Source organism: Antechinus flavipes, chromosome 5 (assembly GCF_016432865.1).
Source record: "Antechinus flavipes isolate AdamAnt ecotype Samford, QLD, Australia chromosome 5, AdamAnt_v2, whole genome shotgun sequence".
NCBI lineage: Eukaryota > Metazoa > Chordata > Mammalia > Dasyuromorphia > Dasyuridae > Antechinus > Antechinus flavipes.
In genome coordinates, this window is record NC_067402.1 from 79,043,512 (window position 1) to 79,069,016 (window position 25,505).

The 25,505-nt window shown below is 32.1% G+C and overlaps 1 protein-coding gene across 4 annotated transcripts in view; it reads left to right on the forward strand.

Annotated features, from left to right (window-relative positions):
* The window catches only part of LARP4B (La ribonucleoprotein 4B), a 197,980-nt gene that overhangs the window by 145,358 nt on the left and 27,117 nt on the right, over positions 1-25,505 (forward strand). For 3 of the 4 annotated variants that reach the window (XM_052001141.1, XM_052001140.1, XM_052001143.1), the window contains 6 exons: positions 6,798-6,867; positions 8,194-8,330; positions 14,969-15,072; positions 16,700-16,810; positions 17,859-17,912; positions 17,998-18,207. In XM_052001141.1, the coding sequence (XP_051857101.1) occupies positions 6,798-6,867; positions 8,194-8,330; positions 14,969-15,072; positions 16,700-16,810; positions 17,859-17,912; positions 17,998-18,207 (686 nt within the window). The remainder of the gene's footprint in view (positions 1-6,797; positions 6,868-8,193; positions 8,331-14,968; positions 15,073-16,699; positions 16,811-17,858; positions 17,913-17,997; positions 18,208-25,505) is intronic. The other variant, XM_052001142.1, reaches the window with a different exon arrangement.

Genomic DNA, 25,505 nt, shown 5'->3' on the forward strand with positions numbered 1-25,505 from the left:
TATTTCCATCCTTCTAAATAGCCATGCTCATGTTTGGTCATCCTTTGTATGTATAATTGCAGAGTTCAATTCACCCCTCCTTTCTTTTGTCTCACAGTCACTATCCTAATTCAAGTCTTCATCACCTCATCAGGGTTGCTTCTTAGAGATCTGTTTGGCTTAATTTTCCCTTTGCTTTTTATTTAATCCTATGACTATTCTTACAGCACAGGTCTGACTATGCCTTAGCCTGTTCAAGAAGTTTCAGTAACTCCCTATTGCCCCAAACACAAAATATCAAAGCTCTTTTTTGTTATTTAAGCCTTTCATATTTATAGCACTGCTTCAATAGAAAAAAAGAATTCTTATTTTTACAAAGTTGATTTACAAAAGTTCTCAAATTTGACTCATTTTGATTTTTTTGAGTGCTGCATCTACTGAATCATTCCTATTATATCCCCTCTGTAGTCATGGATGATCCCAGAATAGGTTGGAGGGACCTCTAAGATTTTTTTGGTAGGACAGGATTGATTTTTTTCTTCATCTTAAGTTGGAAATTTTTGGATTTGTAATTTTAAAATAGTAAGATACTTTCAAAACATAAAATTCAGTGATTCTGATTTGTATTAATAGTCACAAATCCAGAAGTCTGAATTGTAAGTATAATCTGTGTGGTAGATGCCATCACCAAATCTTTTCAGTCAATTCATCATTGCTTCTGTCTTCTGTCTTCTGTTCTTTCCTTTCTCCCCAGCACATTCTCCTCCTTTGAATTCCCTTGGTAGGTTGATTATTTAAATTAAGCAACCATCTGCAGCTTTTAGTCTTAAAGACTCTAATTCTGGTACTGTGAGATGTTAAATGATTTGTTCAGGGTCATGTAATCCATTGTAGGTTAGAGGTATAACATAACCCTGGATATTCCTGAACATGAGACTAGCTTTACTCATTTATTAAGCAATGAATTCACTCTTTGAAGTAAGCTAACATGGGAAAAAGTCTGCATAGATTCTGAGGCACTGACATATGAAGAAAACTTCTGTTTAAAAATAAAACTATTAAGTAAAAGAGTCCAGAATAAAATTTCAAAAGAAGATAATAATTTTCTGATAATTTCAATTGAAAGACCAAAAAATTTTGAATCGCATACAAGTACTCAGAAAATAGGTGCAGTTTGAATGGAAATGAAAAATAAAATTAGAATTCTTAATTTAAGAACTCCAATGAAGACTTGATAGCTTAGAACTGAAGCTGGAAATATTTAACAAAGCCTTCTACATAGATAAAATGAAGTAAATAACTGAAAAAAATTATATAACTCATGATGTAATAAAAAATATTAAAGAAATATTAGAACTGTAATTTTTTTTTAATCAGAAAACAAGTTTCTTGAAAAGTAGCCAAATAAATTTAAGAATTCTCAGCCTTTCAGAAATATGATACATAAAAAACCCCACTTACTCTATTTTGAATAATGGGAAAATTTTTTTGGCAAAAAGTACTAAAACCAAAAGATAAAATGGAGATCTAGAGAATCTACAGAGAAACAAACACTATTTTAACTCACTCAAAATAATTGTTGCTGAATTTTAGGGGTCCCAGATCAAAGATAAAGCATTCCAAGTTGCTAGGAAGATCTGGGTGATATTCCATTTACTTACGACAGAATTGTACGGTTCTATGAACATTAGGAGGAAAAAATTTGAATAAAATATACAAAAGGACAAAGGAAAATATATAACAAAAAAGTTAATTAAGTTTAATATAATTCTGTTGGGTTTAAAAAAGCCTTTTAATATAATTTTACTTTCATTCCTACTATGAAAACTGTGCTGAACAAAGTTGCTCAAAATGTAAACACAGTGGACAAAAGAAACTTAAGGTGATTGAGCTGGTTACCCATCTTGAAAAGCTTCAGTGCTTACACTCTTAAATTTCCACTACTCTGAAAGGAGGAGGCAAAAAGAATCATTATACTTTCACCAACAATGAACAAAATGGTTTGGATAGTCAGAAGACAAGGAACAAAAATGTGGACGGGGAAAGATTTATCTTTCATACTTAAGCATCCTAGTTGAAGGATAAGATATATATTTAAGAGAATAGAATTCTGTTATAATTTTTCTGTGATTCATTGAAATGTATGTAGAATATGGAGTCAATGTTTCTCTACGCCTGGTTTCTGCCAGACTCCTTTTTAATTATTTTGGCAGTTTATTAAATAGACACAGTAAAAAACAAAATTGAGAAACAATGGAAGTCAGTAATGCAACGCTTGATAAATCAATATATAAATGTATAAATTGTTTAGGAAAGGAATTTCTGGTTAGTAAAACTGCAATACATTCTAAGTGGATATGTAATTTTAACATTAACAATCATATAAAAATTAAAATTTCAAGTCATTCATAGCTATGAGTAGAAATATTCTTAAAGAAGAGAGGAAATTTAAAAAATAAAATACATATTTTTTAAAAAAGCTTTTATTTATAAAATGTATGCATAGGTAATTACATACATAATAATTTTTCAATATTGACCCTTGCAAAACTTTTTGTTCCAAAATTTTCCCTTTCCCCCTCCTCCATATATTGGCAGGTAGTCCAATACATATTAAATATGTTGAAATACATGTTCAATCCAATATGTTACACACACACACACACACACACACATACTTATGCAGTTATCTTGCTTCACAAGAAAAATCATCTAGAAAGAAAAAAAACCTGAGAAGGAAAACAAAAAGCAAGCAAATAACAACAGAGAGTGAGAATGCTATGTTGTGGTCCACATTCAGTTCCCACAAGCCCCTATCTGGGTGTTTATGACTCTCTTCATCACTGCCCAAGTGGAATTGGTTTGAATCATCTCATTGTTGAAGAGAATAATGCCCATCAGAATTCATCATCATATAGTCATATTGTTGCTGTGTATAATGATCTCCTGGTTCTGCTAACTTCACTTAGCATCAGTTCATGTAAGTCTGTTCAGGCCTCTCTGAAATCATCCTGTTTGTCGTTTCTAACATTCATATACCATAGTTTATTCAGCCATTCCCCAATTGATGGGCATCCATTCAGTTTCCAGTTTCTAGCCACTATGAAAAGAGCTATCACAAGCATTTCTGCAAATGTGGGTCCTTTTTCCTCCTTTAAGATCTCTTTGGAATATAATCCCAGTAGTAATAATGCTGGGTCAAGAGAGTATTCACAGTTTGATACCCTTTTGAACATAATTCCAAATTGCTCTCCAGAATGGTTGGATCCTTTCACAGTTCCACTACCAATGTATCAGTGTCCCAGTTTTCCCACATCCCTATATTTGTCATTATCTTTTCCTGTCATCTTAGCTAAGCTGAGAAGTGGCATCTCAGAATTGTCTTAATGTACATTTCTCTGATCAATAATAATTTGGAGCACCTTTACATATGACTAGAAATAGTCCCAAATAGTTTCAATTTCTCTGAAAATTGTTTGTTCATATTCTTTGATTTATCAATTGGAGAATGGCTTGAATTCTTATAAATTTGAGTTAATTATATATTTTATAAATGAAGCCTTTATCCTTTACTCTTTGAATGTAAAAATGTTTTCCAGTTTATTGCTTCCCTTCTTATCTTGTCTGCATTAGTTTTGGTTTTACAAAAACTTTTTTTAACTTAATAAAATCAAAATTATCTATTTTGTGATCAATAATGAATCCCTAGTTTTTTTTGGTCACAAATTTCTTCCTTCTCCAGAGATCTATGTTCTTCTAATTTGTTTATATTTTCTTTTTTTTATGTCTAAATCATGAACCCATTTTGACCTTATCTTGGTATACAGTGTTAGGTGTGTGGGTCTATGTCTAGTTTCTGCTATACTAGTTTGCAGTTTTTCTGGAAATTTTTGTCAAATCGTGAATTCTTATCCCAAAAGCTGGGGTTTTTGGGTTTGTCAAACACTAGATTTCTATATTTTTGTCCTGTGAACCTAATCTATTCCATTGATCTATTTCTTAGCCAGTACCAAATGGTTTTGATGAGTGCTGCTTTATAATTTAATTTTAGATCTGGCCACCTTCATTTGCTTTTCTCTTCATTAATTCCTTTGAAATTCTTGACCGTTTGTTCTTCGATATGAATTCTGTTGTTATGTTTTCTACTTCAGTAAGATAGTTTCTTGGGAATTTGATTGATATAGCACTAAATCAATAGATTAATTTAGGGAGTATTGTCATCTTTATTATATTTCTTCAAACTATCCCTGTGCACTTGATATTTTTCAGTTCAGATCTGACTTTATTTGTGTGGAAAGTGTTTTGTAGTTTTGCTTATGTAGTTCCTGACTTTCCCTTGGCAGATAAATTCCCAAATATTTTATATTATCAACAGTTATTTTAAATGGAATTTCTCTTTGTGTCATTTGCTGTTGGATTTTGTTAGTGATGTATTAAAAATGCTGATGATTTATGTGGATTTATTTTGTATCCTACAATTTTGCTAAAGTTGTGGATTATTTCTAATAATTTTTAGTTGATTTTCTAGGGAATAATTTTTATTATATAAAGTTAATTTGATTTTTTTAAAGAGAGGAGGGAATTTGTTTTCAACTGAGAAGAAAAATAATTTTTAAAAATTTTATATTCCCTAATGAAATTTCTCCCAAATAGAAAACTAATAAAATTGATGAATATCCACAAAAATTTTTAATTAACAAAATAGGAACTGGATAAAACATCTGGCCACCTATTTGGTCACATGACTAAAACATAAAAGAATTGACAAAGTATCTTCTTGTCTCTGGATAATAATTAAATTCTAAGAATTTAAATCATTTGAAAAAAAAAAGCAACAAACAAGTCTACAAATAACTACTGCATTAATAGTGATAGGAATTGGGGCTATGATTTCGTTGCAATAAGGAATTTACAAGTGAGAAAACTCCCCCTGCCAATGTAGCAATATATAGTATGAGCAGTTGCCTAGAACAGAATGTTTGCAAAAATAGATGATTCTGACACATTAGACAAAGTAGAGAGAAATTAAAGAAAGAAAACTTATCAATATCACTAATGAACATTATAGTGATGTAAAATATATAGTAGCACAGAAGCTACAATAATATATTCAAAAAATGTTCACTAAGATCAGATGAGATTTTTGTTAGGTAACATTTGGTTGTTCTCAATATTGGAAAATAATTATATGTATATCACACACACACACACACACACACACACACACACATATACATATACATATATATATATATATATAAACATGACATTAAAAACAAATCATGATTATATCAACATAGATATATTAAAAGTCTTCAGCAAAATACACAAAGAACTAAAAAGCATAGGACAAAATCTGAGCTAGAATTCCAGAAACAATGGGCATTTTCTGAATGAAACAAGAAAAAAGTAGCAAGGATACTGTTATCTATACAAGTTATAAATAACAAGAAGAGAAAAATTAAGTGAGAGGGGGTAAATTTTTTCTCTATTGCTGTTTATTCATGGTTGTTATTATTAGGTTAGATTTTTTAATTCTTTTAAATATAAATGGGTTCAAAATTTAGAGGATATTAAAATAGTATTAAAAAACCTGCAAATTTTTAAGTTTATCAGTATTTTTTTGCGTGTGACATTTACAAAATTTTGGTATAAAAGTTTTTAAATGTCTGTTTACGGTGACTTCATACTATGAATAGTCATCATCTCTTATATTATAACAAAATCCATATGATTTAAATGTAGAAAAAAGTTGTACCACAATAAAGTAGTGGAGAATGGAAAATTATTTCTAATACCTAGTGGATTGAGGGGCATTACATGATCAGAAAAAAGATAGAAGAGATCATAAATGACAGTCTTGTTTACATAAATCTAAAACATTTCTGCAGAAATAAAAACAATTTACAATTAAAAATGAAAGAAAACTTTCCACTAAATTAGATGTTAAAAATCTGTAGAAAATAGACATAAATATATAAAGTCAAGATTTATTCCCCAGCAGACAAGTGTTCAAAGGCCATAAGCAGTTTCCAAAAGGAAAAATTAAAACTATTTAAGATAGTTACATTAAAAAAATATATTAAAAATTACCACCAGGGTAATCCAAATCATAACAACTCTAATATAATTTCATATCCATTGAATAGAAAATGTGGTAAAATTTGGTTGAGTTATGAGAAGACAGGCAAATGAATTAGCTATTGATGTACCTCTGTATATCATTGTTCATTAGTTAATTTAATTTAATGTAATTCAGGCAATGTCCTTATGAAGGTGTTTATTAGATTTTGGGAAATTTCTATTATCAACAAAGCAAAATGAATAAATTAGATAGAGGTGAGACATATAGCTCCACTTATATTTTCTTTAGTGTGGTATTTTGGGACTGGAAAAGACTTCAGAGATTATCTAGTCCAACTTGAAGATAAATTCCCTTTTCTACAGCTCTAGTAGATGGCATCACAAAGACTCAGAAAATATTTATTAATTTACTGCTTCTTCCCACCTCTTTCTCTTTCTCTCTGTCCCCCCAATCTCTCTCCCCTTTCTCTTTTCTCTCCCTCCCTACTCTCTCTCTCCCTTTCTCCTCTTTCGTTGCCTCCCCCCCTCTCCTTTCTGTTCTTGAACCTTCATCTACATGTTTGCATATTGGATGTGATATTGTTATTCTTGATCTATATCAATTTGCCATAAAGGAATAGTATTAGTGATTTTAAATTGGAAAATTAGTTCAAGCATTTTCAAAGTAGTTGTTTAGTAATAATATTTGAGTACTTTTTTTCTTCTTTTCTGAGTTATTTGTTATTTTTGTACAGAAGAAAGTGAAGAAGTCGAGGAAGACCCCCGAGAAGTACTTAAAAAAACACTGGAATTCTGTTTATCTCGGTAAGATTATCCATTATTATTTATTTTGATACAGTATCAGTTTTTAAAAATATGATTTGGTTTGTATGGCCATATGCCATAGTTTGGTGGAATAAAGATTTATAATGCATATTTCAAAAATTTTAATCTAGAATCTTTTAAGTACCTATTCACCTTTCATATAACATGGAAGTATTTAAATCCAATTCTGCCTTATATCTCAAAACATGAGACCAGTACCTGCTATCACTTGGAATAACAAATTATTCTATTTTTATAGCTGTAAATATTGTAACTTTTTTGTTCTCTGAAAAACAAATAGATTCTTTGAGTAAAAGGACAGGACTGAAAGAGGAAAGGATAGACAACTCTGAATTCCCTTGGTTGAATTGGATAATATGTCTTATCTACTCTTCTATCTATCAAATAGATTGCGCTGTCCATTTTTCTAATGGTATATTTATACAAAACCAGCCTTATAATTCTAACAGCCTTGTTTCCAGAAGTAGATGTATTAGAGGTGACTGATGAAAAATGGAAGAATAATCATGTTTTACAGTGTAGAGTTTATACAGAAATTAATTGTGTATATTATTATTGTTATAGTATAGTTGTTACTAATTCCCCCAGCTCTAAAATGAGGTTCAGTTAGGAAATGTCCAAAGTACCTTCCAGGTGAAAGATTCTTTTCCAGTTTTATGGGAGAACAACTTGCCAAAGGGGAAAAAAACAACAACACTTGTATTCACAAGAAGTATTATAATTCTTTAAAATTGTTATTTAAGTAAATTTCTGGGTCAAATTTATCCAGTAAGCATTCTCATGTGAACAATTTTCATATATGAAATTCATACTTAAAATATGGTTAGAACTGCTATTGTACTTTTAAGTGTTTTTTAATGTAAATTATTATGTGCTGTAATTCTTCACAAATTGCAATTTGTCTATACCCTAATAAATAATTTTATAAATTGCTATTGCCAGAAGTATTATCATTTGGAGATTCAAATGCTTATTGAGGGGCTCAAGGTTAGTCCTTACGTATAACCCAGTCTGGTGCCCAGTACAGATAGAATTTGGAGTCTACTTACATCATCTTTGAGCTACCTCAGGTCCAAGATGAATTTTAGGATTTCAGTTAAAGAATCTTCTCTCATATTCAAAATATAATTCATTGTATAAAATTTGTCTCATTTTATATGACATACTGCTTTTAGGTTGTATGTGAGAAATATGTGTCGATTTATCCTTACCTATATTGAAAGAATAATACACTTTGATTTTGTTGTTTAATATCGATTCATAAAACAATCTCCTCCCCCCCCCCCCCACTTTTTTTTTAAACAGAGAGAATCTTGCAAGTGACATGTATCTTATATCACAGATGGATAGTGATCAGTATGTGCCAATAACAACAGTAGCTAACCTCGACCATATCAAGAAACTCAGTACTGATTTGGATTTAATTGTTGAAGTTCTTCGATGTAAGTGGATGACCTTTTGAAAGAAACAAAATATGTGATCCTTATCTTTTATGCACCAGTGAAATATTTATATTTTTTATTTATGTTTTTTTATGTTTTTTTAAAATCTTGATTATTTCTAGATAGAACTCTGTTTTAGTTGTCAATGTTTGCATGTGAATCTTTAATCTGTGATGCTATTTTAGTAGTTTTTAAGATTCTTAAAGGCAAATATACCTACATCTTTTATTATTCTGTATTTTCTCGTCATATATCTTATATGTCCTTACTTAGTGCTAATTTAATTAATAACCAGAAGCTAAAATTACAATTTAGTAAGCCAGAAGGGTAACTATTTTCTTAAATAAAATAGTATAGATTAGCCAACCTAATGCAGAAACAAGATAGATACTGGGATATTAATTAAAGGCTTTTTAACATTGGATTTATTTCTTTCATTCCTCAGTTAATTTTTACGTTGTTTTATTGAACTGTTAAGAGGGGGTTTTGGAGGAAGGAATAATTTAGTGCCATGACTCACTGATACATACTCAAAATAATAAAACAACTACTCCAAGAAACTTTAGATTAGTATAGATTCTACAGTCCATACTACAGTTTCAAATTCCTCAAATTAATTCCATACAAAAAGAGGCAGAAAAACAGTTCTTGTTCTCTAGGAACCAAGTGCCACAGTGGAGGGAGCTCTTTGCCTAGAGTTGGGAAGACGAGAGTTCAAATCCAGCCCCAAATGCTTATTAGTTGGGTGAATCCAGGCAAGTCCATTAACCTCTGTCTGCCTTAATTTCCTCATCTATAACATGGAAGTAAGAAGAATTACCTCCTGGAATTCTTAGGACGATAACATGAGATGATATTTGTAAAGTATTTTGTAAACAACAAGTTAATATATAAATGTTAGTTGTTCTTGTTGTTTAAAAAAATGGTAATTCTAGTCCCCTTCAAATATTCGAAGTAATATTTTGAAGGAGATATTTGTGTTCTGCACTTGAATAATATAACCTTGTTGTTCTTAGTCTTCCTAGAATATTTTTCAGTTTCTTTGTCAGTGAACCAATACTTATTAAATGTTTACTGAAAGGATGTTGGTGCTCTCTAATGAAATTGCAGAGTTCAAAAGAAGAGTGCGTTTGAGGTGAACTGAATTCTCTTTTGGATATATTTCATGTTCGTTTTGAAATGTCTAATAGGTAGTTGGTCATGTGAGCCCAAAGCTGAGGAGAGAAACTAGTGCTATCCATAAAGGTCAGGGAATTATCTGTAATAAGGTCAAATTTCAATCCTTGAAATCTGATGAGGGCACTGAAAGAGAATAGGGTAATAGCATGTTTTTTTTGGTATATCTACAATTAAGAAGGGGAGTTTCAGAAAAGGGAGCTAAAAAGGATAGTCAAGAGAAAACAGTATCGTGGGAACCCACCTCCATCATAAAAACAAAACAGACTAAGAAACATCATTTAGTTTACTCTAGTTATTCTTCCTCTCACTCTCCCAAGACAGTTGGGATTAAGAAACTTGCTCAAGAGTTACATAGCTAATAAGTTTCAGTGTCTGAAATTGGATTTCACCTCAAGTCCTCCTGACTCCAGGGCTTCATCCACTGTGCCATCTAGCTTCTTGTTAGATCAAATATCCCTAATGAGTATTGATACAAAAATTTTAAATAAAATATTAAAAAAGAGATTACAACAATTTATTAGCAGGCAAATATACTGTGACCAAGTAGGAATTCAGGGCTCGTTCAATATAAGGAAACTTCTCATAACTGACCATATCAGTAACCAAACTAACAAATTACATGATAGTCTTAATAGATGCAAAAAAAGTTTTTGACAAAATACAGCACCCATCTGTATTAAAAACATTAGAGTATAGGAATAAGTTTTTCTTAAAATGATAAGTAACATCTATCTCAAACACCAGCAAGCAGTATTTGTAATGGGGAGACCCTAGAAGGATTCTCTTGGCGGTAAAACCAGGATGCCCATTATTTCCATTTATTCAAAATTATAATATAAATATTGGCTTTAGAAATAAAAGAAGGCATTAGAATAGACAAAAAGGAAATAAAACTTTCACTCTTTGCAGATGATATGATGGTATACCTAAGAGAATCAAACAAAAACTATTTGAAACAATTAACAATTTAGGAAATTAGCAAGGTAGAAAATAAACCCACACAAATTATCAGCATTTCTATATATTACCAACAAAGTCCAGCAGCAAGAGAGAGAGAAATTTTATTTAAAATAACTTTATAAAATAAATATTTAGATGTCTATCTGAAAAAACAAACCTAGAGGACTATATGAACACAGTTACTAAACACTTTTCACATTAGTAAAGTCAGTTCTAAACAATTGGAAAAGTATCAATTGCTCATATGTAGGTTGAGTTAATATAATAAAAATGGCAATTCTACTTAATTAGTCTACTCATTCAGTACCATACCAGTTAAACTGCCAAAAGATTATTTTATAGAACTAGAAAAAATAAATAACAGTTCATCTGGAAAAAGAAAAGATCAAGAATCTTAACGGAATCAATGGGAGTCTGGCGGGGAGGGAGGGGAAGAATGTCAAGAACAGTGGCCTGGCAATACCAAATCTAAAATTCTATTATAAAGCAGCAATAATCAAAGCCACATGCTACTGGCTAAAAAAAATAGAGTGTTAGATCAATGGAATAGGTTACATACACATGACACAATAATCAGTGACTATGCAAATTGGCTAAGATGACAGGAAAAAATAATGATGAATGTTGGAGGGGATGCAGGAAAACTGGGACACATGCATTGTTGGTGGAGTTGTGAACGAATCCAACCATTCTGGAGAGCAATCTAGAATTAGGCCCCAAAAGTTATCAAACTGTGCATACCCTTTGATCCAGCAGTGCTACTACTGGGCTTATCCCCCAAAGAGATACTAAAAAAGGGAAAGGGACCTGTGTGTGCACCAAAATGTTTGTGGCAGCCCTGTTTGTAGTGGCTAGAAACTGGAAATTGAATGGATGCCCATCAATTGGAGAATGGCTGGGTAAATTGTGGTATATGAATGTTATGGAATATTATTGTTCTGTAAGAAATGACCAATAGGATGAATACAGGGAGTCTTGGAGAGACTTACATGAACTGATGCTAAGTGAAATGAGCAGAACCAGGAGATCATTATACACTTCGACAACAATACTGTATGAGGATGTATTCTGATGGAGGTGGATTTCTTTGACAAAGAGACCTAACTGAGTTTCAATTGATAAATGATGGACAGAAGCAGCTACACTCAAAGAAAGAACACTGGGAAATGAATGTGAACTCGTTGCATTTTTGTTTTTCTTCCCGGGTAATTTTTACCTTCTGAATCCAATTCTCCCTGTGCAACAAGAGAATTGTTTGGTTCTGCAAACATATATTGTATCTAGGATATACTGCAACATATCTAACAAATATAGGATTGCTTGCCATCTTGGGGAGGGGGTGGAGGGGAGGGAGGGGAAAAATCGAAACAGAAGCGAGTGCAAGGGATATATTCTAAAAAAATTACCCTGGTATGGATTCTGTCAATATGAAGTTACTATAAAATAAAATAAGTTTTTAAAAGTATCTGGGCAGCTAGATGGCACAATGGATGGACTAGCAGCCTGATTTCAGAAATCAGGAGGACCTGAGTTCAAATTTGATCTCAGATACTTAACACTTCCTAGCTGTGTAATCCTGATTAGTACTTAACTCCAGTTGCCAGAAAGAAAAAAAGAAATTATCCTTCCGATTTTTCAATAAGACATATCAGAGACATGTCTTCACACAAGATAGAAGTTATTCCTTTTTGCTTTTAATAGTTATGGGAATTTTGCTCTGTGACCTATTCAAAAACAAAAAATTTTTAAAAGGCACCCCCCCCCCCAAAAAAAAAAATCAGTGACTATGGTAATCTACTGTTTGATAAAATCAAAAACTCCAAGTTCTGGGCTATAATAAAATGAGAACTTACTATTTGACAAAAATTATTGGGGAAACTGGAAAATAATATCAGAAACTTGGCACATCTACATCTCACAGTCTAAACCAAAATAATGAATAAGTGATTTAGGCATAAAGGGTGATACTATAAGCAAATTAGGGGAAAGTAAGGATTAGTTTACTAGTCAGACCTTTGGCGAAGGGAGGAATTTAAGGCCAGAGAAGAATTAGAAAACATTATGAATGCAGAATGAATAATTTTGATTATATTAAATTAAAAAGGTTTTGCACAAATAAAACCAGTGTGCAGTCAAGAGTAGTAGAGAACCAGAAAGGTGGGGGCTGGAGGGGATTTTTTACAGCCATTGTTTTTGATAAAGACATACACACATACACACAGAGAGAATTAACTTAAATTTATAAGAACATAAACTATTTCCCAATTTAGAAATGATCAAAAGGTATGGACAATTTTCAGATACAGAAATTGAAAAATAAAAAAAAGTTGAAAAAAATATAAAGTGAAAAATATGAAAAAATATTTTAAAATGTTCTAATTCACGATTGATTAGAGAAATGAAAATTAAAACAACTCTGATGTACCATTTCACACCTCTCAAATTGGCTAAGGTGATCAGAAAAGATAATAATAAATGTTGGAGGAGATGTGGGAAATTTAGGATACTAATGCATTGTTGGTGGAGTTGTGAACTGCTCCAACCATTCTGGAGAGCAATCTGGAACTATGCCTAAAGGGCTATAAAGCTGTATACCCTCTGATTTGGTAATGCCACCACAAGGCCTGTATCCCAAAGGGGATCATATAAGGGAAAAGGATCCACATGTGCAAAAATGTTTGTAGTTGCTTTTTTCGTGTGGCAAGAAACTGGAAACAGTGGATGCCCATCAACTGGGGAATGGCTGGATAAGTTATGATATGTGAATGTTATGGAATATTGTTCTATAAGAAATCATAACCAAACTGGAAAGATTTACATGAACTGATACTGAGTGAAATGAGTAGGACCAGGAAAACATTGTACACAGCAACAGAAAGATTCTGTGATGAGCAGCTATGAAAGACTTGGTTCTTCTCAGTGGTTCAGTGATCCAAGGTAATCTCAATAAACTTTGAATGAAAAATACCCAGAGAGAGAATTTTGGAGACTGAATATAGGCTCAATGCATACTATTTTCACTTTTTTTTTTTCTCTTCTGGTTTTACCCTGATATTTCTCTTCCAACATAAGTCATATGGAAATATGTAAAAAATGAATCTACATACATATCAAAAAAAAAAAAAAGGTTTTTTTACATGTAACTGGGGAAGATAAAAAGAAAAATGATAACAAAGGAAAAAAAGAATAGGCCATTAATAATGTTGGAAGAAACAGTTTTATTGGAGTAATAGGGTTTGATGCCATATTTCATCAAATTGAAGAGTGAAAAGTAAGGAAGTTAAAGCAGTAAGGATGAATAGCTTTTTTTCTATGAATTTGGCTGTGAAAGAGAAGGTAGATATGATATATTTTAAAAGATGGCAGGCTTATTTCTAAGAAATTGGGGGACCAGAGCATGTTTGTAGATAGAAAAAAGATCTTGAGAGCAGAAGTTTATAGTATGAGATAGGATGATTTCTGTGCTCAAGATGCTAAATGAATCAGGAAAAGGATGGAATTAAGGGATTAGTGTTTAGATGGGTTAAGGCTATGTAAGATTAAACACCTGTAGTCCCTAACAGTGTTTTTGAAAAATAACTTTTTAATTGTAAATTTTTTTTTGAGCATAGCCTTTAGAATTTGAACTATAAAAACTGAAATGTTTCAATGGTCTAAAATATATTTCTGATTCTTGAGGATATTTTCTGTTACCATTCGCATATGTACATGAAAAAAATACCTATTGTGCTTACTAAGATATAGAGATAGGTAGGCAGACATTTTTATTAATAGCAAAATGCCTTTTTCAATTTTGCATCATTTGACAACCTTTTAAATTATTTGTATATCTTGTTTTAAACTAAAAGTATGTTTTGGTTTGTCTTTTTCTAATCCTGTTTTTAGAATATTATAATAAAATCAGAATAAAACTGTAAAAGGTCATTAATGGAGTTTAGCTAGACTAAATATCATGTAATAGAATTTGTTTCATTTAATAATTAAGGGTAATATATAGCTTAGTAATTCATATTCATTATATCAAGTCTACAAAATGAAACTTCTATTTTTGTATTGTACTTTTGAATGACTTTGACTTGGTATGTTATTATAGGAAATTTAGTATTTCACAATACTATTCATTAGAATTCTCGTCAAACTTTATTTTTCAATCTTAAATTTTTGCTATTTAAATAACTAAATTCAGTGTCATACTAGGGCGATTTTTATCAACAGTTTCTGACAGTTGTTAATCTGATTAGTGTATTTTTTAACTAGATTGCAAATTGTATAGTTTGCTTGAAATATTATGTAACTGTGACAAAGATATTAGCACTTTGTATGTAGTTTATTATCATCTTAGCCCCTGGAGAATGAAATAATGTACTATTTGATAACCAAAATTCCATGGAAGAATTGTCATTCTTCATTTTAGGAAGGTTTTAACCAATAAGTTTATAAGTAGTCTGTTTCTTGTTAATTTTCAAAATTGCTTCACTACATATTTTTCTTCTCTGTAGCATTGCCTTTAGTCCAAGTGGATGAGAGTGGAGAAAAAGTCAGGCCAAATCAGAATCGCTGCATTGTTATATTGCGTGAAATACCTGAATCTACTCCTATAGAAGTAAGGAATTTATATTCTAGGTTGGACTATCAAGTATATATTTTGACATTATGTCATGTTGTTTGATGAATTATTGGAGGTGTCACAGAATCTAATTCCAAGCCTCGCTATTTCCCTTAACTATCATCATAAGTTATTAGTGAAATTCCTACCCTCTCTCCAAGCCTGTTTCCTAAAAAGGTTTGATAAAAAATATAATCTCACCATGAACTCAAGAATTACAAGGCATTTATTTAGGCTTATAAAAAAAAGTAGTGTTTAAAGGAGAAACATGTTTAGACCGGTAGTCCCTTCTTTTTGCATTGCTACAGCGGTTTTCTAATTGACCAAGCACACAATTTACTTTTTTTTTTTTTTTTTTTTTTTTTAGCAGTATAGAAATAGAATAGGTAGACACTTAAGTGCTCTTGGGTACTATAAGTGTTTGTGAGTTTTTGTTAAATGAGTTAATGAAACAAGAACTTGTCACTGAACAAGAACTGAACAAGAACAAGTCACTGAGGTTTTTTTTTTTATTTGTGTTACACATTTTTTAAAGTTACCTCTTGTGCAAAACATATCTACATTCCTGGCTATCCTTCCAAGGTTTCTTTCTTTAAGGGACTTAGAAACTACATATTTTCCACAGGCCTTCTTTTAGAATTTGCTGTCCATACTAGTCCAGCAACATCCCTTTCTAGTACTTCAGGCTGTTTAACTAAATTTATCTTCTTATTAGTTGCACATAGATATATTAAATGGGATGTTATTTTAAAATGTTTTTATTATAAAATCTTTGTAAATCTAGGGTAGACAAAATAGATTGGGATTGGGGGTGAAGATCTGGTATCTTTTTTAAAAGATTAAATTCTTACCTTAAGAAATTTTCTCAAGCTAGCAAAAATTAATGCTTTTAATAATAATATAGCTCTTGTGATAATAATTTTAGTATTTTAATTATGTATAGAAATTATCTCAATGGAGTTAGCAGGAATTTCAGTTCAGTCAGGAACAAGGATAGAAATTTCTACATGTAATGTGATTATTTGTGGCCTTCATGTGGTATGCCTAATTTGCAAAAAGTGCTTTATAATCAGGTCTTAGTCATACACATGTATATTCACCCTCATATGATATCCAAACAAAAATCTTTTTGGGCCAAACTATGTTTTGTAAAAATCTCAAACCTTAATCGCTTAAAATTGCACTAAAACTGGAATACAACTATCTATAGAAATTTAAAATGATTCAGGAATAATGTATATCATACAGTAACAGAGAGGAGGCCCCAATAGAAAATAATAGCTTAAGTAGCATTTAAATAATGAAAATTTCAGGATAAAACATTTGCAATGCATTGTAAAAGAAGAGGATTAGATTGCCATAAATTATATGCTTAATTTATGTAATATCGATGCTTAATTGTCATTAAAACATAATATGACTTCATTGTATAGGCATTTAAGCTAAGTCTTTTGAAGATGAGCCCCCGGGACGAGGGAGAAGGAGGGGAAGCTGAGGGAAGGCGAGTTTTGGGATTGGTTTTTGGTTTTTTGGTCATAATTGATTATTTTTGTTCTTGACTCTCCTTTTAATTCTAAATTTGGATAAATTACATTATAGCTTCTTTTGTTTACAAATTATATAGGAAGTAGAAGCACTCTTCACAGGAGATAATTTGCCTAAGTTTGTCAATTGTGAGTTTGCCTATAATGACAATTGGTTTATAACGTTTGAGTCAGAAGCTGATGCACAACAGGTAAGCACTTTTTTTTTTCTTACAAGTAAAATATAATGTAAATGCATTTACTAATATTCTGTAGATCAGTAGCAGAGCTGATATTCAAGTGATGTTACACTGTGTTGTAGCTTGAATCTAGAAGAAAGTATATACATAAAGTGGAAAAAGGAAATTAGGCAGGTTTTCATTTTTGAAGATAAAAATTTTAGAAAACTTGATATTTATAATAGCAATATGAAAAGTAATAATTTCAAAGAAGTTTGACAATTTAAATTGTATGAAAACTATACTTAGATTATACCACAAATACATCTTCTCTGTGGCTGGTAATCTCATTATTTGAACTGTAATAGTCGGGAAATTCTTAATGTTCATCCATGAATTGATCAACATGTCATAATTCCTTATTCTGTTATTTGCAATTTGATATTTGCTGTATACAAAAGATCTTGATAGCGAAACAAGACAAACAAAATAAGTCATAGCAACTAATATACAAGGCATTATAATCACATGCTAAGTTATTGTGGAGCTAATAAATGCAATAAGAAAAGTTTGCAAATAAGCAGGGGAGATTAAAGAATTAAAATTGAGAAGGATTTTAAAAGAAAGATTGTAGTTAGAGGGCAGAGCAGGTCGAAAATATGAATAGATACAGAGAGTCAGGAATGATTATGGTCTGTGGGATAATGGATAGACCAAAGAGATTACACTTAGTGTTGTAATAGAACAATGAAAAAATAAGTTTGGTTAGTTGTGGGATCTGATCAGATTGGGCGATGGAGGAGAAATGTACTTTAAAATTTCTGAGAGGACTTTTGATAGGTTTAATATTTACCTACATAGATGACTAATATGAGTTATACTAGCTTCTCCTTTTTTTTCCTTTTCTAAATTATATGACCTCATTTCCAGATTAGTTAATGTAAACATTAATGGTTTTTGCCATTTATCTTTTCAGGTGTATCACATTTGAACTAATGAGCATCTTATTTATGTTAATAAATTGACTTAAATTAGTTTATAAAAATGAAGAAATTCAATTTTTAACGTTTTCTTGCCTTAGGCTTATAGATACCTGAGAGAAGAAGTAAAAATTTTTCAAGGAAAACCAATAAAGGTAATCAAGAACATTGGCTTCATTTTGTTTAATGGCAAGTTATTATTTTTAAGTATCCTAATAGGAATTTAATGTTTTTGTGAAGGCACGGATAAAAGCAAAGGCTATTGCTATAAATACATTTTTGCCAAAGAATGGATATAGACCTCTGGACATGAACCTCTACACACAACAGCGTTATACAACATCGTTTTACTTACCTCCAGTATACAGTCCCCAGCAACAGTTTCCATTGTACAGCTTAATTACCCCACAAACTTGGTCAGCTACACATAGTTATCTTGATCCATCTTTGGTAAGTTCCTTTATTTTTTGTCTTCTATTAAGATTAACAATGTTTTTATTTGGTTGGTTGGTTGGTTTGTTTGTTTTTTTAAAGAATACTTGGGGTTGACAAAGCAGTTTTAAAATTATCTTTCTGGTGATTGTAATGTGCATTGTGAAAGCAGCTGTTGACTTTCCATTTACTGATGTTTAGCTGTAGGCATTGCAAAAACAGGTAAGCTCAAACCTTAATTTTTTCCACAAAATAAAATCACCTGTCAATAGTAATAAAGTATTTATAGTAAGTGATAAAAAAAATATATAAATCCTCTTCTCAGAAATCTTGATAATCTTATGCTTGTGAGATGCAATACATTATTTTTATTGGAGGTCATATGAGGGTAATAAGGTTAGGGAGATATAAAGTATAAAGGACAAATAGACCATTAGGAATAATTTAAATTCTTTGAATAGGTGGGCTTTTTCTAGAAGAGTTTCTTGAAGGGGGGGAAAAATGAATAAAATAGTTTAAGGAAAATTCAATATTGAATGTTTATTTACAAACTTTCTGATAATCACTGAGAGGAATAGAAAGAAATGACAGCTCTTGAGGTAAGATCTTTTAATGTAGTTGAAGGGTTGAAATATAGACATATACTATATAAATGAGTTGTAATAGTATTGATTATAAGTGCAAGTAAAATTTAGAAAAGACGAACATCTGCCCTCAAAGCTCTTATAATCTGACAGGGGAGACAACATGCAAACAAATATATACAGACTGGCTATATTCTGGATAAGTAGCAAAATAATTAATAGGATAAAGACATTTGAATTAAGGACAGTTGTGAAAAGCTTCCTATAAAGAGGAGGTTTTATTTGGGATTTAAAAGAAACCAAGAAAATCAGTAAACTAAAGAGGGAAGATTTCAGGCATGTGAAACATCCAGAGAAAATCCACAGAACTAAGGGATAGGGTGTCTCCATGGAACGACCAGGAAGCCAATGTCACTGGATTGAAAAATCCAGAGATAAAAGATATCTGACAGTAAGGTGTTAACATTAAGGGAAGATGTGGGGAAGATGAAGGAGATAGGTTATGAATGATTTTGAATCCAAGGTATTTTGTATTTGTTTCTGAAAGCAGTAGAAAGCTTATTAGTGTTTTATTAAGTAGAGGATCTGCTCTTTAGCAAAATCACTTTAATTTGCTGAAAGGAGGATGAATTAGAATAGAGACTTGAGGTACTAGATTCATCAGCAGCTCTTGGAATAATTCAGATGGGAGGTGATAGTAAGGTGTGCTTCTGAATGGTGATAATCAGAAGAGAGGAGGGGGATGTAAAGTAAGAGATGTGAAAAGGGAAAAATCAACAGACCTTGGCAATACATTGGATTTGGGAGGGTGAACATTATTGAGGAGTGTGCAGCATGATTCTAGACTTTGAAAGTGGGATTGGATAAGATGCTTGGACACTTGGTAGATAAATCCTGCCTGAGCTTAGCCTTTCCTAAACCATTCTTAACTTTCACAGTTTCTCTTCTTCCAATTCTTAACTCAGATTCTCTGAACCCGTCAAACTATTTGTTACACACAGTGAACTATTAGACATCACCTAATCTTAACCCTGTTAGTCTATAAATGTGGAAACAGAAGTCCAAGGATGGAGGAAAGGAAGAAAATCTGCATTTATATAGCATCTCCCTATATGCTGTGCCAAGCACTGCTGAGAGGTGAAGTTCTTTATCCATGGTTACAAAGCTATTGGTTGTCAACCTTTGAACTTAAGAAATCTCAGTTTTCTGGCACTCTCCTGCCTTAAATAATCCTTGATGGCCTTAGCAGTGAGGCCACTGACAGAAGAACTAGTAAAGGATAGTGAAGTATTTTTTTTTAATAACATGAATTTTTCTAAGTTTTAGGCGTAAAAGACTTTGCTTAAGCCTTCAAGACTCATTAAGATTTCACATGTTTAATGAGAGAAGACTAAGAGACTATTAAGTATAGAAAGAATAAAAAAACTAAAGATATGAAAGTGATTAATAAAAGGCAATAGAAATTAGACCACCAGTAGTAGAAGGTAGATTTTGGTTACAAGTTTTGTATTCTTTAATCAAAATCAACTGTAGCCTGTAAAACTTGGCAAATAAAATTTCGTATTTGATAAAGTGAGTACAAATAGCATTTTAGGAAGACTAAGCCTACATCTATGTGTAAGACAGAAGAAACTAAAGTCAAGAAGACCCACTAGAGTTCTTTACAATATTTTAGATTTGGTTAATTTTATCTAATGACAATGCTAATAATAAAAAGACTGATTCAAGGAAGCATGCTGTAGAAAAAACAAATCCATGGAATCAAAGTTAGTAGAAACTCCACTTTTAGAATTTTGGAAACTGAGGCCTTAGAAAGTTGAAGCAACTTAAAGTCATACATTATTAATGGTCACAATGAGTCTAGAACTTGACTGTTAACAAGTATGTTTCCACTTGTAATGTTAATGCTTAGGAAAATTCAGACTGGTAGATTTTTCTACTCCAGAAGACTTTTGAAGATAGGAAGGGGAGGATGTCTTTAAAAATTGAAATTGTGTTTTGGGGGGAATTAGAAATATGAGCAAACTGTTAGGTACTCCTGTCTTATTTTCTAACCTTAAAATGTTTTTAAAAAAAGTTTTTTGTAGTGTCTTTGTTCAAATATAGAACTAGTAAATAATATCATTATCCTGTACTTTGAGAACATGAAAGTTTCCAGTGTCAACAAAAGCTGCGTTTTGATCTCCAGGAGCACAGTCATTTTTACAAGACAGAAAGAAATTCAGTCAGTGCCTTTGCTTGCTTGTGTGCTTCCTCTTGTTGACTTTTGATATAGAGGTTGGTGGCCGTGTTCCTGTTCTCCTGGATGGGCCTCTTAAGAATTGGGAGTGGAGTGGACAAAGGCAGTTACCTCCTTTCATTCCTATAGAGATTAGAAATAGAGAATTTTATTGTTCTGCTTGCTCAAAAAAGACTCATGAAAAAGACAACGGTGTGGACATCTGAAGGTTTTGGAAGCAGAAGGAAAATGGAATTTAGTTTTCTTGCCTTTTAACCTGGAATTCTACAAAGGAGCTGAGAGAAAATGCTATATTAGAAGGTAAGAATTTAAATTTGATCTCTTAGAATGCTCATTTTAGCTGTATTGCCTAATTTTTTAAAATCACATCAGTTTTTACTAATGCAAAATCACCTGTTTAATATTATCAATAAGGTGATGCTTCTCTGATTTAGAAAGTTCACATATAACAAGGAAAAACAAAAACCAAATTTGTGTGAGCTTAACTTAATATTTGTATGAGAGCTAGCCACTAAAATGAAATTTTTGTTTTCATCCCTTCAGCAAATTGGTGAGCCCTCTTCTGAAGACAATTCCACACTGGATGAGTTGTGAATCAACATGATTTGTATACATTGTCGAATTTAATATGGATTTCATATATTTGGGATGATCAGACACATCCTTATATCTAGGAAGTGTCCTGCAGATGTTGTTAAAAAATTCTTTATGGACGATAACCACCATGATGAAGAAAATGACGAGTAAATCTTTCCAGTATTTAGATCCAAACACATTTTTTCTGCTTCTGTAAGAGCAGCTGCATCATAAAAGAGAGAGGCGCAATATCCTTAAGTAATTGAGTATCATGAGCATCAACCTATGCAAAGTTTCCATTTTTAGATGAGAACATTTGAAGTCAAGAAAAACTTGAGCAAGTTCTTGAGAGAACATTATATTCTTCAGAACCACTGCTGCCAATACACGAAAATATATACTGACAAGGAAATTTTCTTGCTTTTTAAAACTCATACATTTAGTTCATCAGAGTTCTTTGAATAAGCATGCTTCTTTGAGTGAGAATGTGAAAGGTTAATAGCATGTGTAGAAGGAAGAATTACTGAAGCATTTATTCATTCAACTTATTTTGGAGGACCTTCCACAGACACGGAACTGTTAGGTAATGTGGGAAATACAGAGCTATATCTATCACACATATCCCCTTCATACCTGCAGTACATGACAGCATAAATTACATGACAGTTGCCAAAACCTGGTACCAAGTATTAGAAGGGATCACTTCCAGCCAGGATGATCAGAGGAGGCTTCATGCTGAAACTTAACATTTCACCTGTATTTTATAGGAGGAAGTAGGTTACTACAGGAAGAGATGCATGACAGCAAAACCAAATGTTTTTAAGTAGAAAAAGAGAGCCTGCCTGGTGAGCCACAGTAGTTAAACCAGTTTGGCTGCAGTGTACATATAAGAAAGGGAAATGAAGGTGCTTGTAGAAGTCCTTACACAGCAGTCTATGCGTTTGGGGTTAATCATGGCAAATTTTGAAGAAGGAATCAAAGCAGAATGCAAAGCACAGTGTATTTAAAATCAGATATCTCAAGTTCAAAATATGACTATTGTGTTTACTGTCTGTGTGACCTTGAACAAGTCTCTTAACCCCTCCAATTCTTAAATTATTCATCTACGAAATGAGAGAATTGGACTAAATAATCTACATAATGTTTATCTACTTTAAATCTAATTCTTTAGGTATGCTCTGAACCAAAAGCATTTGAATTAGATGAATTGAGAATGGAAAAATAACCATTAAGCTATTGCAATATTTCAAGGATGGAATAAGAAGGACTAAGGGTCATATTAGGAGTGAAAAAAAATCTGTTGATATGAAAGATCAGGAGGATTTAGCATCAGAGGAAGAATCAAAAGATAATTTTCCAAGTATGAAACTTAAGGGACTGATGATAGAGTTGAAATGTATGACGCACAGTTTGAATATTAGAGATTAAATCTTGAGCAAGAGGAAAACTTAAGATCAAAAAAGCAGGCTAAAAACAGATATGGGCAATGCTCACATTTAAAAGGTAACTCGGGAAAAATTGTAGGGTAGAAGCAGCACAAGAATCATTCGGTGTCACAGAAGTTGAGGGAATATCAATTTTCAAGAAGAAAGGTTGGCATATGTACAAAAAATATTTGTAGAAGCATTATTTGTGATACAAAGAAGCTGGAAACAAAATGTGCCCAATCATTGGGGAATGGCTGAATAAATTATGACACATGAGTGTAATGGAATATTACTGCACCATGACAGATATGAAGAAATTCAGAGAAACATGAAAAGACTCATGGAGTGATGCAAAGTGAAGAAAGCCAGACCCCCAAAATCAGGATATACAATGTCTACAACAGTATAAAGTCAACATGGAGAGGCAACAAACTTTGGTCAAATACAATGGTCAATGTGAACACAACTTATTGTAAAGTTTAAAGGACAAATCCCTTCTTTAAATTTGCAATCAATAAGCTGTTTCATGGGGGTGGGAGGGTAAATGACATGTTGAAAAGCTTATATGTTAAAATTAATAAATTTTTTTTATTAAAAAGGAGAATGGTCAGCGATGTCAGATATCTTAGGCCACAGCTTAATATATGAGGAAAAAATCCCTGTGGATTTAGCAAAGAAACTAGTAGAAGTCATTAGTAGAGTTCAGATTTCAGTTTGAACAGATTTGATAGCGAAAATGAAAGTTGTTGGGTAAAGACTTGGAGTTATTCAAGGATGTGGAGGAAAAGTACGATAGCTAGAAGAATGAGAATTAGCAAATAAAAGTTTTGGGTTTTCTAGTTATGTTAGGAAGACTCAAATACACGTAGAGAAAGATTGGAAAAGATGGTTGTATCAAGATATGTGTATTATTATTGTGGCATGGTATAAAGAATTTTGTACTTGGAACCCAAAGTACCTTGGTGCGAATCCCAACTTAGCGTTTTATGTGATATTAGGTGATATATTCCAGGAGCCTCAGAACCTTCATCTATAAAATGAAGACTTTGGACCAAAATTTTCTAGAGTCTTTTCGTTCTCCAAAGCTAATGGTTTTGCTTTGCTGATGATGCAAATAATATTAAAACAGGCATTGAACTTTAGTCCTTCGAGATGACAGAAGGAATCTTTGAAGCCATGTAGACCAACTCTGTTTCATCCCACCTTCTTTGTTTTATAAATGCAAAAGTGATGGTTTCTTCACAAACCTGCTTAAGGTATCCATTAAGCAACAGAAGTAGAATTTCAACCCAGTTCTTGGGTGCCAAATCTTGCACTTTTTCCATAGCATCACAAGAGACATTATAGATAAATGAACATGTAAATCTTTGCCTACCCCAGTAGAGCTATAAAAGATGAAATAAAAAATCACACAAATGCAATTTGTATCTTATTTCTTCAAGGATAAACAAGACAAAAAAATTAATAAAACAATGGTGTAGAGAATGTAGTGAACTTCAGCAAGGCAAATAAATGATGCCCTTTGGAAAATGTATTAAAACAGCAACAAAATCAAACAGTAAAAGTTAAGATTCCTTATGTACCCAGAAAAGGAAAAAGGCTGCAGATCTCCATTTTATTTTAAAGTTGTTGTTGTTGTGGTTATTTTTTAAGATCTCATTATATCTAAATTCAGTGGTTTTTTGTCAAAGTGTCCTTGGGATCATATCTCGATATATCTTTGCTTTTAGAAGAAAGACTTTTCTTAAGAAATAGAAAGAACTTTTTTATTAAGCTGTTCATATTCCATTATTTTCTTAGATTTAGGAGTTCTCCCCTCCCCCCCCCCAAAAAAAAAATCCCCACAACAGAACAGTATTACTTTTACTGCCAATACAGGTACTTGACTCACTATAAAATCATTCAATATCCTTAAGCCTTTGTATTGGGGATAGGGATCATAAATCTTGTAGTAAAATCAGCCAGATTTTTATACTTGATAGCAAGCAAGAATTTGTTAAATGCTTCACGAGCACTGGATACTATGCTAAACAGGGGAAATAGAAAAACAGAAGCATTGTCCCTTTCTTCAAGGTGCTCATGTTGTAATGAAGTGAACAGATTTTATAGAACAGGTATGTTTATTGTACCTACTGTCACTCCATATCTCTTTTCACAACTTTCTTATATATCTGCCTCCACTCATAGTGCTGTTGCCCAGTTCAAGCCTTTGTCACCTCTCACGTCTAATGTTATAATAACTAATATTTTCATTTATCTCTCAACTTCATATCTGTCTCTGTTCTTACCCATCCATCACTCAGCTGCTAAAGGCATTTTCCTAAAGAGTAGGTCTGACCTTGTCATCCCCGCATTGTGTGAATTCCCAAAGAACATTTTTATCTCCCCTCTCTCTGCCTCTTCACTGATTCTTGCTTTCATTGACTTTCCTCAAGACATAATTAAAATAAACATCTTCTATAGAAATTCTTTTCTATTCCAACCTGCAAG